This window comes from Gymnogyps californianus, chromosome 1 (genome assembly GCF_018139145.2).
Source record: "Gymnogyps californianus isolate 813 chromosome 1, ASM1813914v2, whole genome shotgun sequence".
Taxonomy (NCBI): domain Eukaryota; kingdom Metazoa; phylum Chordata; class Aves; order Accipitriformes; family Cathartidae; genus Gymnogyps; species Gymnogyps californianus.
In genome coordinates, this window is record NC_059471.1 from 72,384,008 (window position 1) to 72,400,114 (window position 16,107).

Here is a 16,107-nt window from a genome sequence, read left to right on the forward strand (position 1 = left end):
TCTGAATTCTTTCAGGCTGTATTTTATGTGGATTCAAATAGCACAGTGAGAAGCCCTGATCACAACATCTTGATTTTATTGAAGCAAATGTAAAAATGATGCCCACATTTTCTGGCAAGGCAGGCGGTTCACTTTCCTTGCATTATCAGATGGTATTTTTACTCTCCTGGTTGCCCTCTCTTGTTTGCATGTGGGACCAGCTGTCTGTTGCCCCCACTGGGGTAATCCGTCTAGCTTGCAGCCTGGTACTTTGTGCACACCTGAGCTGCTCCAGAGAGATCTGACTGCTGCTAAAATAATGGTAAACGTAGATTACAGTTCAGGCATCCTTGCTTCAGAGCCACTTTAGCCGTGTTAGTGTCATTGACCTTATCGGTATCCTTGTCACTAATTCTGGTAGTCTGGGAATCACCTGAACTTACTAAATTCATGCAGACAGGCCTTATAAAACCTTGGAGTTTTGATATCTTTGCCTCTCCTTGCTATTAAAGTTCACTCAGACTTTTATCTTCTTACCTGATTACTATTGCCTACCCTTCTGGCTCTTCTTATGTCCATCTCCTATTCAAAGTGCTGGTGCTGATGATATTTCCTGGCATGCCCTGCTCTCCATGTTAGCTTTCTATAGGTCTCTTGGTTGCCTTTATCTTTCATTGTGTTGAATTCAGGTTTCTCGTGTCATAACGCTTTTCACAGTTTTTTCTATTCCTGCTCATTATTTTGTTTCTTACTGAATCTTACCATCCACTTTGCTTCTCGTGTACTTGCATTTCTTCCCTTCCTCATAGGTACTATGTGATTTCTGAGTTAATGTTTAAAGCCACAAACCTATCTGTGTGTAAAGTTCCTCAAAACAAAGCATGTTACTAGCATTATATGTGAGGTAATCATAGTCCGAAGGTAAACACTTTCTGTAACCTGGATGTTGTGACCAAGATTTGAACACAAGAGCATGTAGTTCTGCAACTTTGTTGTTCTCTTCCGTTCATTTGTTAACTATGCCTGTTGGTTATGTCTTGTTTTGCAAGCTCTTTGATAAAGGTAGTGTGTGCTGCAATACAAGCTTGGAAAGAGTAGTTCAGATTTGACTGGAATCTCTTGGTACCATAATAATAAAAAGTATTTTTTTCCCTTGCTCCCAGAGCAAGTTATTTATTGCCGGGTAGCATCTTGTATCGGATGTAGTTTATAGTGGGGAAAAACTGGCAGTAACTTGAAACATTAACATTTAACATTCGTTTAACTACTGTAAAGGATGATTTAGCACTTTAAAAACAAATCTACCCCCCCATCTTTTAAAGCTGGTTAATTTATTTCCCTGTTCTCTTTGTCTTGCTCAGCTAGGACAGTGTGGTTAGATGCTGGCTGTGTTTGGCCAGTTGAGGATTTTCTAATCACAGGATATATGGAACCTTCCTCTGGGATAAAATTGAACTGTAGGTAATTTCTGTGTTTTGTCCTTGTGCCTGTGTGGCCGAGGCAGAGGAGTGATATGGTCCTATCATTGCATTTTGAGGGGCTTTTGGGTTGTTGCCAGTTGGTATAGATTGAGCTGTCCCTGCATGTGTGACTGGAGTCTGTGCTTTAGCTGCAGCTAAGCTAGGAGAAAAAATGGTTGTGGATGGATCAAATACTCTTGCGCTGAGCAGAGGAAGATGAGTGATGTAGGTTTGTAGATGCTGTTTAAAGCTCTGGTCTCTCAGTTTGCTGGGGGCGGTTCTACTGCTGCAGTTACATTAGGCCTCACTGATTTCAGAGGGGTTTTGTCGAAGTGAGTAATTAGAAGTGGGGCCTTGAGTTGCTGGCTTCCTGAAAACAACTCCTGTATCAGTTCATCACCTGCCAGAGTGACACGTGATCTTGCCTTGAGTTTATGACAAAATTGTAATGTTGGTGATGTGTATGTTTGTTCTTTAATGACCAAATTCTTGTGAAATACAGCTCCTCCAGATATGAGCAGTCTTAACAGAAAAAGGACAAATTAATCTAACAAGTTCTATTCTCCGAGCTGAGACTGAGGCAGCGTGAGGGGGATGCATGTAAGCCACAGTAATGAGCGTATAGTAGTATTTCTTTTCTGTATTTTGGTACATGGAGGACTCTTGTAAGTATTTTTGGCATAATCTGTTAAAATTTTGTTTTCTTTAAACAGGACTAGAAGAATAAAGAGAAGTTTAATTTATGAGAACTGTAAGAAAGCTTACAACATTTTGGAATGGATTGATTTATGATACCTCTGATATGTGAGAGCTACATTTCGTGTCGCTGTTGGCCAGCTGCTGCTGGTGGACTTCAGCTGACTTCATTGCAACAAGCCCAACAGATAGGTCCTCATCGCTAATAGAACATAAACAAGTGTGATGCTGAAATGAGATGAGGCTCCGAAATGGAACTGTGGCCACCGTGTTAGTTTTCATCACTACTTTCCTCAGTTTGTCCTGGTATACTGCATGGCAAAATGGGAAAGGTAAGTAAAAGGCTCCAAAACCAAATTGACCTTCATGTGGCTGTGTGGCAGAGGAATGAATAGTACAGGCATGTGTGCTGCTGCTGTATGTTAGCAGTCTGTAAGTTGGTTGTTGACTAGCTCTGCTCCAGAAGGTATTGCCTTGGTGAGGAATAAACACCTGCTAGTAGATTCAGGAAAATTAACTTGGAGTGATCCTGATTTAAAAAGAAAAAAAAATGTACCTGAAGAAAAACAAATGCTGCTGTTGGAGGAAGGGGTTGGTTCAGGCTGAATAATTGTGTTTTGGGTTTTTTTCCTGGTTTATGGTTGTTGGAAAAACATATGGTTTTTTTCTTTTCTTTTTTTTTTTTTTCGCCCATGTAACATATGGCCAATGGACCCGGCTGGAGAATGTTATTTTTGGTACTGCTTGCTGTCTTCCCTAATGATTCAGTGATAGCAATGGCAAACTGCCAGTCAACATTGTTGAAAGACTTTTCTTGCTGTCTTTCAATGAAATATAAAATATTTCTTGCTGGAGTATAATATCAGAAATAAAGTAATATGAGCAAATTGACCAGGTAATGGGCAATGCATCTGTTATAATAACATGAGCAATCTCATGAAATAATCAAGTAACTATTGTGTGTAATAGACTTTTACCTTTTTATTTATCTTTGTTGATCTTACTGCACTCCATGTGAACCTTGGTAAATTCGTTTTTTCTGAGGGTCAGGACTGTTTACTGCAAGTAAGATGTTTCGGTTTTGTCCTTCAGTAAAGCAAATAAACTTGTTCAGCAAAGGTTTCTAGAAGAAGAAAGGTTTTTGGTTTGTGGGTTGGTTTTTTTTTTTCTTTATAAACATCTGATCTCTTGAAAAACAGTGGACTATGTCCTTCAAAGATCAAGTAATTTTGAAACGCATATTCTGTCTTAAGAGAGATTGATACATGGTTTGTTCTGACTGTTCTGCTGACAATATTATCTTCAGTTGTGCCTCAGGTCCAATAAAAGGAAGCTGAGGTTTTCCAGGAATACCGTCTGTTGTAGCACAGCCAACTTGTAACGTTTATTTAAGTATAAAAGAAGCAGATGTGTTCTGTGGCATATTGAAGTTTTTTTTTTTTCCTCCCATTGGGCACTTGTAGGAGAAGCAGATGCTTTGTGGTGTGGTCTTTGCTGTAGCAGTTGGTCGGTAGGCTAGCCTTCTGAATGTAAGCAGCAGGAAAAATGTCAGGTTCTCAAGGTTGTGGTAATATATGGATCTTTTAATTGGACAACAAAAGTATAGATGTGCAAAGACTGACAAGAAAAGGATATCTGAGGAGCACTGTAAGTAGTATTTTCTTCATTTTGACTAATACTACGTTCTCTAGTTGCATTTTATGTTACTGATTCATTTCTTGCTGAAGAACCTCACACGAATTTTGCTTTCACTTCAGCAAAGATATATATCTATGAAATTCTTTCTCATGCTTTTCTTCTTTCTTACTTGACATATGATTTACAAGTCTTGTTCTCTTTTGTCAAAGTGTAACACAATGAAAAGTATCCATTAAAAAAAATTACTAAATCTGCTTTTTGGAGAGTACTAGTATATATGGCACTTGGTGACAGTTTAAGCTTTTGTTGGTCAGAATGCTCTATTTTTTTTAGACTTTTTTTCCCATCTGAATGCTTAGAATCAATGCTTTCTTAATGTTGGTATAAAAATTCTGCATTTTTCTTCTTCCAGATCTTGCTGTTTAGCATTAAGATGGTAATTTGTTAAATAAAAATCAGTGTAGCAAGACATCAGTAATGTGTTAATTAATCATAAATCACAGTTATGAAACTACAGTCTAGATAACTTGCTCTTAAGGTGTTGCTTCAAGAGAAATTTATACATAGAATGCTGGTTTTTAAATTTTATTTTACTTTTTAACTTATTTTTAGCATTTTATTAATTTGCACAGGTTGTCTAAAACCAAAACAGATTTGAGTTCGTTTGGTACCATGTTTTCAATCAATCAGAGACATTTCTGCACCAATGGAAAAGGTTCAGAAACTGATTATATGTATTTGTTAAGATTTTTTTTTCCCAGCTTTATCATTTTATGTTTATTTAGTAAGCCTTGCGGGATGGTATTTTAATTCATTGATAACATTTTCATTACAAATTTTTGAGTGGCTCATTTAGAAGCAAGTACAGTGCTTGCTGTTCACATTCACTGAAAGGCTATGGGGTGTCACATACTCTGATCATCATCTTCTGTTATTCATTACATTTATATGGCATGCACTAGATTCCTGTAGGTATTTGTCAGTCTTTGGACAGCAAAGTAAATCTACACTTGGAAAGAAAATACTATTTACATTTTTTTAAAAGAAAAAGCAACCCCCCAAATTGCTAGCTTCTCAGTGATAACTAAAACAAATTTTGCTTTTTGAAAGTAGAAGCATAGTGCCTTGTTTCTAACAACCCTAATCCAGTCTTCAAGTGATTAATTTTAATTGAGGAACTAAGATCTTGGATAATTGTCACTTAAGATGCAGAATCATTTGTAGAATAGCAACAAGACTGGGATGATGTGATATTTTTGTAGATCCTGTCTTCCTCTAGTAAATATACCTAGTCCCAGTCTATGCAGGATAGGATTTAGACACTTCAAAGTGGTATACACTTTGGTACTAGTTTAAAGTGCAAAAATTGGTCTTTGCAGAACAGTGCTTTATAAACTTTAAGGATATGCTGAAAAGTTGTCAGAAGCTGAAGGAAATGCTCTGAAGTGCTATCACTGGAAACAGCATGGCTTTAGCTTACCCAGTGGTCTGATTACGTAAATAACCTTTCATGGGGCAGATACTGCTATTTGGATGAAATGGCCAGTTACATGGTTTTGGTTTTAAACTTAACTATGTTTGAAGAAGGTTGACTGAAATACCTCTGGTCGTTGGAGAGAGCCTTCAAAATTAGGCCAAGATCTTTGTCACTTGCTGGATCCCATGCAATGTTTAGAAGCACTGGAGTTGTAAGGAAGCAGTACAAGCCCTGAATACACCTAGGAAAGACATCTCCTGTGGGATTCATGAACAAGAGCTGTAAGACTGCTTTCTAGGAGTTAAAAATGTGCTATGGTTAGCACAAATGAAGTAGATGTTGGAAATCAGATCTTACCAAAATGCTGATTACTTTGGTGCGCAGAACGACCACTTTTAAAGGATCTGCAGTCACTTCACATTCACAGTTAGTCAGCTCAGTGTAAGATGTCCTTGAATTCCTCCTAAAACTGAACTCTGATGCAAGTGATAACTTTATGCTTAACACCATCTCTTTTGACTGAACCATGCTTTCTGGTACTACTGTCCTGCGCAGGGTCACAGGTCTTCACCACTTCATTTGTGAGCTACAGAAATGCAGTGGGTTTTTTTATTCTGAAGGCACTGCTCTTAAGAAGATCTAACTGTACAAAACAGTACTGCGTACCTATTACATCAGTCACAAAAATTACATCAAAGCTGTGCGCTATGTAGAGAGCGTAGTCTTGATGCTTTGATCTTTCATGTGACTAGTGGTCTGCGTAAGTAATATTCCAGGAAGAGCGTTATGCTCCATAATGCTCAAGAACCTCCTCCTCTTCATTGGTCAGCAAACTTCCTGATGCCTGTCACCAGCATGGAAACTGGGAAGGAAGGTAAATAACTTTACTGAATTAGGGCAGGCGTGGTAGGATGAAATTCCTCAGCAAAGCATTCATCAACCTCATCACTTGCTTCCCATGTTAAAGTCCTACTCTGATCCTGCTGCCTTTGATTAAAAAAAAACAAAACAAAACAGCTTTTTGTTTAAAGTAAGCGTGCTTTGTTCTTAGTGACAGACTAGTTGACAGTGTCTTGTGTCACTTCTAGAAGGCATTTGGCTGCTTGAAGTGGTGAGGACATGTATGGAATATGTATTGTAAAAATCTGATGCAACTTAACCCTTCAGAATTGTCTAAACTATGTAATTTTCAGAGCAATCTGAAACTAGTAGTGTATGTTATCTTTTTTGCATGTAAAACGTATTCTTCTTTAACGATGAAGAATTAGTTGAAAAAGCCTTTGTTTTTCAGTTCATCCAAGGGTGGTGTCGTAACTGTGGGATCTCCTCGCTGTATGAGGATGGCTTATTTTGGTACACTGATTGAAATTCACATGGGAAGACCTCCAAGAGGACTTTTACTTTTGAGATATTTAACTAGCTTCCTAGTTTGCTGGATATTCACTCATACTTAAGTAATGATGGTTGGAGCTACTGTTTTGTTTTAAGCATGACGTTTTCTCTCGTTTGGAGAGAAAATGGCCTGGGCTGTATAATAAAACCGTTGTCTTCTTTCTCCTCTGGCTGTTTCCATAAAATTAGAAATACCACACTGTTTCTCACCCACAATAATATTAAGTGCTGAAAAATATCTAAACTTAACAACAAGCATAAGAAAACCTAACTGAGACTAAAACAAAAAGCCTCAGCCAGTGGTGGAAAATTTTGGAGTAAGAACCAGGAATGTTAATTCCCAGAGGGAGAAGAGTCCTACAGAACCATGGAGGAAACAGGGCAAGGAGGACAGGAGATAGAGAGATGGTTTTGGTTTTGTTTTTTTTTCTTTTCTTTGGCAGTGGTTATGCAAATATTCTCTTTAAAAATAGATCAGAGATCTGAGAGATACCTGTTAGTATTTTGTAACCATAACCCACCTTAGTTTATGCTTTGATCCTAAGAGAAGCTGTTATTTGAGTAAATGCTGATTACAATCTTCTGGCTGCACGTTCTGATTTTCAGAGTTATGTGTTGATTTCCCACTGATGTGAATTAAGACTGACCTACCAAAAAAGTTAAATGGACTACAAACTGGGAAGAGGGGAGGCAGGAGAAGGGAATGGACAGGATAGGATGCTAAAGTAGAAAGTGCATATAACAATTTATGCCAGTTTGTTTGGAGAAGAGAGGTCTCTTTCTTTTCTGTTAAATAGAAGGGAAGCATTGGTTTCCTTTGGAAATTCTGTTGCAAATCTTCCAGGAGCTGAAATTAAAGGAAATACGAGTTTCCTTTTTCTTTTTAACACCAGCACATGAATGTTACTCTGGTCTTTATCTAAAATACACTTCAAGCTTGGTTTCCAAAACTAACAAATTGGCATATAGCTTATTGATATTAAAAACAGAAGTTGAATTTCATTAAAGCCAATCAGGAATGTAGGTTTGGAATGGAGAGTCCTGTGCACATAGTGAACACACTGTCCCAGGTGAATCGAGCAGAAGAGATATATATCCCAGCTGTTCAGGTGGGCAGTGTTTAGGTCTGCAGTATCTTTGTGTCCGTCTTGTGCCTGTTGCAGCAGAACTTCTGACACCAGTGATTTTGGTGAGCTGCAGTGGAAAGGATCACAGCCAAAGAGGCTTTTGCAGCACTACCTTGTCCCCATGCTTTTTTTGTAGCCTGCTAGCTGGGTTAGCTCAACAGTTTATGGGATTCTTAAATGATCTGATAGCAACCAAGTTTTATGTGACCAGACTCAGCCAACATCTTGAGATACTGCTCTTGATTGTGGCCCAGTCCTCAGAGTTGGGGAAAGGCAATACTTTTTCTCAGTGTGGCTTCTCTTAATACTTCAGCCTGAGTCTTCTATGCTTGCATGACTCCTCCAAAACGCTGGCTGCTGCTCCCATGCAGAGACCATCATGTGAGTAATTTAGCCAACCTAGGAAAGAAAGTTGCATCTGACACAGCTGCTCTTACCCTCCTGTAAGAGATGTATCTACTAAGAAACCTTTGCAATGAATTGTAAGCCAGCATGTATTTATCTTCTTGCTAGTAACTGTCTTCCTAGAGTAGTTACAATAGTGTCCTGGTTTCGGCTGGAATAGAGTTAATTTTCTTCTTAGTAGCTGGTATAGTGTTGTGTTTTGGATTTAGTGTGAGAATAATGTTGATAACACTCTGATGTTTTAGTTGTTGCTAAGTAGCGCTTATCTTAAGCCAAGGACTTTTCAGTTTCCCATGCTCTGCCAGCAAGCAGGTGTGCAAGAAGCTGGGAGGGAGCACAGCTGGGGCAGCTGACCCGAACTAGCCAAAGGGGTATTCCATACCATCGAACATCATGCCCAGTATATAAACAGGGGGGAGTTGGCTGGGAGGGGCGGATTGCTTCTTGGGCATTGGTCAGCAGGTGGTGAGCAATTGCATTGTGCATCACTTGTCTTTTCTTGGGTGTTATTTCTTTTTTTTGTTATATTCCTTTTCATTACAATTACTATATTATTATTACTATTAGTTAGTAGTGTATTTTATTTACGTTAGTTATTAAACTGCTCTTATCTCAACCCACAAGTTTTACTTTTTTTTTTTCTTCCACCTCCCCACCCCACTAGGAGGGGGGAGGGGTAAGCGGCTGCATGGTGCTTAGTTGCTGGCTGGGGTTAAACCATGACAAATAGATACACGGTCACATTTTTAACAGTGAGCAAGAGAGACTTTGCAATGATCTGTCCTGGTTTTGGTGGTGGTTGATATTTTCCTTAGTGAATCTGGGTGATGAGAGGGAGAGATTTTGTACTAAATTTCGAACAGCACCATGCTGGGAGGAGCAGCGAAGGTAGGCAGAGAGATTGAAGTTTAAAATAACTTATGCAAATTGGAGACCTAGTCAGGAAGGGGTGGGGTGGGGGGGTGGGTGAATGGAGGGTTGAAGGTAGGTGAAAGTGCCCCAGACAAAACATCAGGTGCGGTAAAGCAGAAGAAAATCAAATGTATGCATAAAGAATGGAGAAGAAATTTGGTGTTAGGATTCTAGTTAGGAATGGCAGTTTACTGTAAATCATATGCTAAGTGTGAGTCATCACCTTATCGCAGAAAACAAAAGAAATTGAACAGAAAAGGGATGTCAAGGCAGTAAAGAAGTATGAGCGCTACTACTCCAGCAAGACACAGGAACTCGTATTTATGCTCTGCTTGGCACTGTGTCCACTTCTGGATGGTGCACTGCCAAGAAAATAGGTTCATTAGGTGGGGTTCAAAGGAGCAACAAGTGACCGAAGATCTAGAAAACCTACACTGTAAGGGAAGGGTCAGTGTCCTGGCATTCCTTAGCTTAAAGGAAAAGGTGTGAGGAGAGAGACAGGAGGATAATTTTTAAATATTTTAAAAGTTCTTGGGGGGGGGGGGGGGGAAAGGGACATAATCTATTGTTTGTGGCCATAGTGAATAACAGGATATAAGGGAGAGCAAGGTTAGGTAGTGGAAAAAGTTTTTGTAATGGCAAGCATAGTTGCATACTGGAGTAGATCATTGGGAGGGGTGAAGAATTTCCATGTAGGCATTTTCAAGAACAGGTTAAACCAGCAATGACAAGTAAAAGACACCAATACCATGTTTGGTACCAACAGAGATTTGGGCTAACAGAAAAAGAGTGAGTTACACTGGTTTTTAAAGTCAGTGTGACACTCCCAAAATAAGTCTTAGATAGGGAAGACCTACAGCTGGCAAGAATGATCTAACTTTGAGCTAGCTATCTTGCTGAAATTAGTTTTGAGTGGGGGGTTGGACTAGATGAGCCCTAGAAGTCCCTTCTAACCTAAGTTGTACTAGGTATTCTTGACCTTTGCCAAGTTTCTCTCTTCTGTGCCAAGAGTGTCATGCCAGCGCGTTTCACTACTAAATAATATTGATGTTTGTATATGATGTATATTACTAAATAATATTGATGTTTGCACGAGATATGTGAGTTGCCCTTTATTATCATAAAATTTGATCCCTTAAAATACATAAAATGTTTGCCTGTATTTTAGCAGATTCACTTAATCATTTGTTGTTAATGTCCCCAGCCCTTTCTATAGCTAGGAACCATGAAAATATTGTGTTAGAAAAATCTCAAAAAGTGACTTGTTTTTATTTTCAAGTGTGATCCCCCCCCCCCCCCCCCCCCCCCATGGTTTAGAGTAGTATCTTATTCAGTAACCTTATTCCTGCTGTGTAGTCACGACTTTAGTTGCTGCCTGGATAACAAAAAAGCTTTTTCCATTATTGATACAATCTTTAGGATTAGAATCCTATAAGTTGTTTCTTTTTAGGATGAGACACTGGTAAGTCTATAGTTTAGTTTTGTTTATAACACACTATGTTTTGTTTTCCTGAACATGGCAGAAAGTGAATAGAAAGTGGTTTCCTTGCTCACAGTGCAAGGCTTTATTCCAGCTAGTCTCTGCCTAAAAAGCAATTACTCTACAGTATTTTAGAGCTGTACTTCCAGCTGCTTTTCTGGTTGTCTCCTTGGCTTTCACACAGCTTTCTGTCTGTTCCTGCGGATACTTCCCACAGACGTGCCACCCATCTATCTAACAGTAAACAACAGAAACTCTGTTTTTGCTTGTGGCAGTATATAATTTTACTATCTTATGCTCAAAAGTAGATAGGAAATTTTTAAATTAATCAAGCATAAATGCTGCTATTATAGTCCTCAGATACATCATAGTCTTACATATCAATGCCATGAATATGTAAGTTTCCTCAGACAATTTGGAGATGGGCTGAACTAAATCTTTTTTCCATTACAAATTACTAGTAAAGTAGTTGTGTAAATAAACAGCCCTCATACTTAGTTGCACAGCCCCTAGAGACAAACTGTAGATGTACTGTTGGAGAGAGATTTGAATAAAACAGATGTGATGGGATCACATTTGACTTTCAAGGTGGTTGTTAATTTGCAGCAATGTGGGAGCATGGTGAAGCTTTGATCCGGAGTTGTTTGCAAGGAGAACAAGTTAGAAAGAATATGTTCTCAGAAACAGAGCTTGTTCAACACAGTTGTCAAGGCACAAAGAAACAAGGAGTATCAGCAACCTCAACCCACTAGCATGTGTGGAAACAATAATCAAACTTCTGCAATGCTTGAATTTTGTGCCCAAGCTAATAAGAATTTCTGAAAGTTTCAGCTCTTAGAACAGCGTTGTTAATTGTGAGGTGGTAGCACTCTTCTGAACAGTTATCTTTCAATAGATGAAGTTTCTTCTAATCTATTAAAATGTTAAACATTTGGCTGTGGATCTACCATTACTAATCTCATTTTAATTTAGGAAGCTAGCTTTTCTTGCTGTAGTTCCTGGCTTGTATGTGTATGTTTTGTTGGTTTCTGAGGGGAGGGAAAGGAATGGTTTAAAGCAGGAGCATCTTCATTTACATGTACAGAAACTCACAGAGTTATTGACAATTCTGTGGTAGAAACAAATAATGCTAGAGTTTTCAGAAGCTTTCAGGTTGTCAGAACTGAATGGTTGCTTTTTATTTCTGTGTCAAGGTTCTACTTTCCTGTGTGTTTTGTTTTCTTGCCACATTGGTCTGTAGCTGAGCTAATCCATCTGAGAATATACAGCATCTTAACTCTCAAAATCTGAGCCCTGAATGTTCAACAGTATGTGAGCGTATAATATGATGATTCTTGGAGAAGGTTTGGGATACACGTACACCTGGATTTTACTGGACATGACTTCTTTTTATTCATGGAAATCTTGCCTGGGCAGAAATCCTTCAGATGTAGAGCCTGTGAGCTCTGGATGGGTGGATGCTGCTGCACAGGGATCCTGTTTCTGACCAGGTTACTGCATGACCAGAAATCCCAGTTGTGTACACAGAGATTGTTTAAGTGTGCACAGTAAGTGACACCTTTGGGAAGTTTTATGTAAGTGCATATTTGTGATAAGTAGTTGCTGAGCAATTGCACAATAGTCCACATGCTTTTGGGATGTCTGAGAGGGAACAACCACTTGGTTACTGCCCAGTTGGTTGGCATATGTGCTGTGAGTCACTTTCTGGAGGATGTGTAGAGGTGCATGCATTATAGAGTTTGTTTGTATGGAAGCATCAGGGTTAAACATTTTTGCTGTGCACAAATGTATCTGTTGATCAGGGAGGCTTTAGATAGAACTAGGGGAGACCTTTCTGAAACTCCCGTGTGTAGACGTGTGATGGTAGAATAACCGTTTTCTCTTCTGATGTAAATGGGACACACGCATTCATAGGTAGAGATGACCTTTTTAGGTCAGGGCTCATTTTCTCTTGCTCTCCTCCTCCACACTGCTTTACTGAGAAGGCAGTTGTATACAATAAATGTGCAATTTTATATTATATGGAGACACTGAAAAAGAGACTAATGCTTTGCCCTGTATTTGTAATATGTTGCTTTAAACATAACTATTTAACTTAGTTTGATAAAGTTTTTAACTTGGGATGACCTGTAGCAGAATGAAAGACTTTTCTTTCTCTTGTATTTTGGGGATCCAGAGATGAGTTGCATTGGGTTTTGTGGTATTTTAGCTATGTGTAGATTGCAGTGATCAAAGATTTGAATTGGGCGAAGTTGAGAATTTGTCCTCATGCAGGAAAAAAGTTGATGCTAGGACATTCACAATATGTTTGTATATTCAGTACCACTGGCTTTAAGTTGTTCTCTGGTGCAGTCATAATGATAAACTAATGACTCGGATAGTTAACCACAGCCATCCTGCGTTCACTTTTTTTGAAAGTTGAAATGTCACTGCAGCTTCTTTTGCCTTAAGACATGCCGCTGTATCCTCTTTTTCCCTCTGTCACTCCTTCATAATACTTTTTTAGTCTGTCCTCCTCACTTGGTTCAAATTTGGTGTTGTCAGTAGCACTGTATTCCTGTAAGTGTGGAGGAAACTGGCTGTTAGGACCAGGACAGAGCCTCCACTTGGCCCCATGGACAGAAGGGCTGGAGCTCAGCAGCAGTGTTGGGCTTTGCTAGCGGGGCAGCCGCTGCTCACGTTCCCTCTGACCACACAATGGATGCAGAGCTCTGTCTGCTGCAGCACTGCTGTCTTTTGCTGGTGGTTAAAGGCAGATGCTGTTAATGCATGGAAGAAGTATGTGTACGGGAAGACATAGACGGGGGACAACATTGAGGAGTTGTGTGCCAAGGGCCAAACGCTGGTTCTGCTGGCTGGGGTGATAGTGGCAGAGGAACCAGAGGGTCCTGGGGTCTGGACAGGAGTCTTGAGGAAGAGCTGGGGCCACTGGGATAGAAGTCCCTGTAAGTGAGAAGGGGTGGAAACAGCTGTAGGAAAACAAATCTGTGAAACCTGTGTGGATGCAGTATCTATGTTTGTGTTTGGGTGTTCCCTCCCCGCCCCACAATCTTGACTCTCACTAGGCACACAAAATTACCGGAGTACCAGGTGAGAGCGCTGTTTTGTTTAAAGCTCAAGCAGACATTTACACAAAAATTGTATATATTAGTTTTTGATTGTTCATGATACTGCTGTTTTAATCCTGCTTCAAAGTGTGGGACAAACTGCTTGTGATAGTGTTCATGGGTGTATTTTTGTACTTGGTCCTCTTTTGAATTAGTGGAGAATAGACTTCTGGGTCTGGCAAGAATCTGTGCTTAAGCTGTTTGCTTTTATCTGTATCTGATCTTGTGGTGTGTCTTAGTTACTGTTTGTACCTGGTTACTGTCATCGTTAAATGTGCCATAGAAGAAAAAGGCATTCATGGCTACTTTGCTATGTTGTTTATTGAGGTGTTATAGATTCATTTTTCAAATGGAAATTAAATGTAGGAGGCTGATTGTTATGCTAAAGGGGTGTTGCCATTTGTGGTATTTAAGTGAAACTGTAGAGTTGGTGGCTGATGCAGTTGACTACCCTTCATTCTCAAAAAAAGCTTCATAGCAGATTGATTTATATACTGCAATAATGGCATAGAAGTAATGGGACACTTAATAGAAACTTCTATAGCTGTATTGATTTGCATCTTTCAAAAGTAAAAATGGAATTTTACGTACAATTTTTGTAATGCAAAAAGTTTTTTGAACAAATCTTCAGCAAAACCCAAAGTCTTTCCTGTAAGAGAAGATCAAAATATACTTTATTTCAATTAATCTTTATTAAGATGTGGTTTATAGCCACATGGTGCTTCTTGGATCTCTTATTCTGTGGGAATAATTCCTACACTGTGCTAGTTCTTCCACAAACTCTTTGCTTCCTTGTTACAGAAAGGATCAATATGAGAGTTATAATTCTACTCAGAAACCTTAACCCATTTGAAATACAAATGGAACCACATTTCCCTGTGGCATTGTAGCACCACAAACTAATGTTCAATAATATTGATGAAGAGTAGTGTAACAGGAAAATAATTAAAAATATATAATTAACACAGTGATTTGGGAAAGTTAAACCAAAATATTAATTTTCTGCACTGAGTATTTTGGAGAGACTGTACTTCTCACCAAAAAAATAAAAAATTTCAGCTGCTTCTACCATGTGACACATTCCAATGGCCTTAGTCAAGTCTAACTAGAAACCAAGTAGTGCCTTCTCTAACCTTGTGAAAACATGTTTGTTGTTGCTTCTAGACCATTCTTTTCCTGTTTACGGCTTCGTTTGCCATGATTTTGATTCTCATCTGTTAAAGTATATTATTTGTTCTAGTATTTCCATATGACATAAACAAATGTGTGTTAGTCCCGTCCCCCCCTTGATTTTTTTCTTAACCTTTTACTCCTTTTTATTCATATGAAAGTTGTCTGTGAAACAATGACAGAACAAATATGATACATAGAGACCATGTTAGAGTTGAGATTACACTAGTCTCAGGTGTCCGGCTAGGATTGAATTTTGAATTGATGTAATGCCACAATTACAGGGTAGAGAGACACCAGTGCTCACAATTGCATATTGAGTAGCATGATGGTCATCTCTAAACCATACCTGAATCTGTGGGTTTTTTCAAATGCAGACCTATCTGTGTGTATTATAACGCTCCTCCTAACTAGAATTTAAGTCTGTCATCAATATTCTCTGAATTATAGTTATTATTTAAGACTTTTGGGTGCTTCCAGAACAAAAAGGACTAAACTTGCACCTTATTCTCAATTTTTAACCAAGAATTTTTTATTTTATCCTTTGAATCAGGAGGTCCCTCAACACTAGGCACTATGGGAGGCACCGGCTGGCTTTGGTTCCAGCTGTATAGTTAACCTTGTGTTATGTTAACAACACAGTTTACTGGTGTAACAAGAGCTGGAGAAGGGAAAAAAGTAAGTTGATTTCAGATCAGTTAGTTTTTTGAATTTTCTTATGTGTATGAGTACAAGGAATAATGTGTGTAACCTTTAACTAAAACTTTATCTGTTTAATTTTAAAATATAGCTATAACTGTAGCTGTTAAAGCAGGAAGTTGATGTGGAGGCATCAGATATGTAAAAGATTAAAAAAAGTGTAGAATGTGTGTTCAGTTAATGACTGGTTATTTGCAAGATGTGAGTGACAGGATTAGAGAAAGCTTGAGTGATTACCAAATTGATTTGGAAAATTGGTTTACTGTTTGTGCACCCTGGTTTGGATAATAAACATTTTCAACAAAAATGTTTTTACTGTGAGCTTTTATGGAAACTTGTTTTCTCTTTCAAATCCCTTTTCCAGTTTTAACTTATCAACTCAATAACAAGGAGAATCAAAGACCCTACTTTCATGAATTCTGTTACAGCAGAGAACGCTATTTTAGTAAATTGAATTAGAAGTTCAGTAGCTTATAAAAAGGTGGTATGCAGAGAAATATTTTTCATTTAAAAAAAAAAGTAAAAAAAACTCTCCAGGAATTTGAGGCCACTAGATAGCATGAAT

The 16,107-nt window shown here is 38.6% G+C and overlaps 1 protein-coding gene across 1 annotated transcript in view; it reads left to right on the top strand.

Annotated features, from left to right (window-relative positions):
• The first annotated feature begins 2,167 nt into the window (after positions 1–2,167).
• The window catches only part of MGAT4A (alpha-1,3-mannosyl-glycoprotein 4-beta-N-acetylglucosaminyltransferase A), a 77,804-nt gene continuing 63,864 nt past the window's right edge, over positions 2,168–16,107 (top strand). The window contains exon 1 of the mRNA XM_050893472.1: positions 2,168–2,467. Within this exon, the coding sequence (XP_050749429.1) occupies positions 2,374–2,467 (94 nt within the window). The 5' untranslated portion in view covers positions 2,168–2,373. The remainder of the gene's footprint in view (positions 2,468–16,107) is intronic.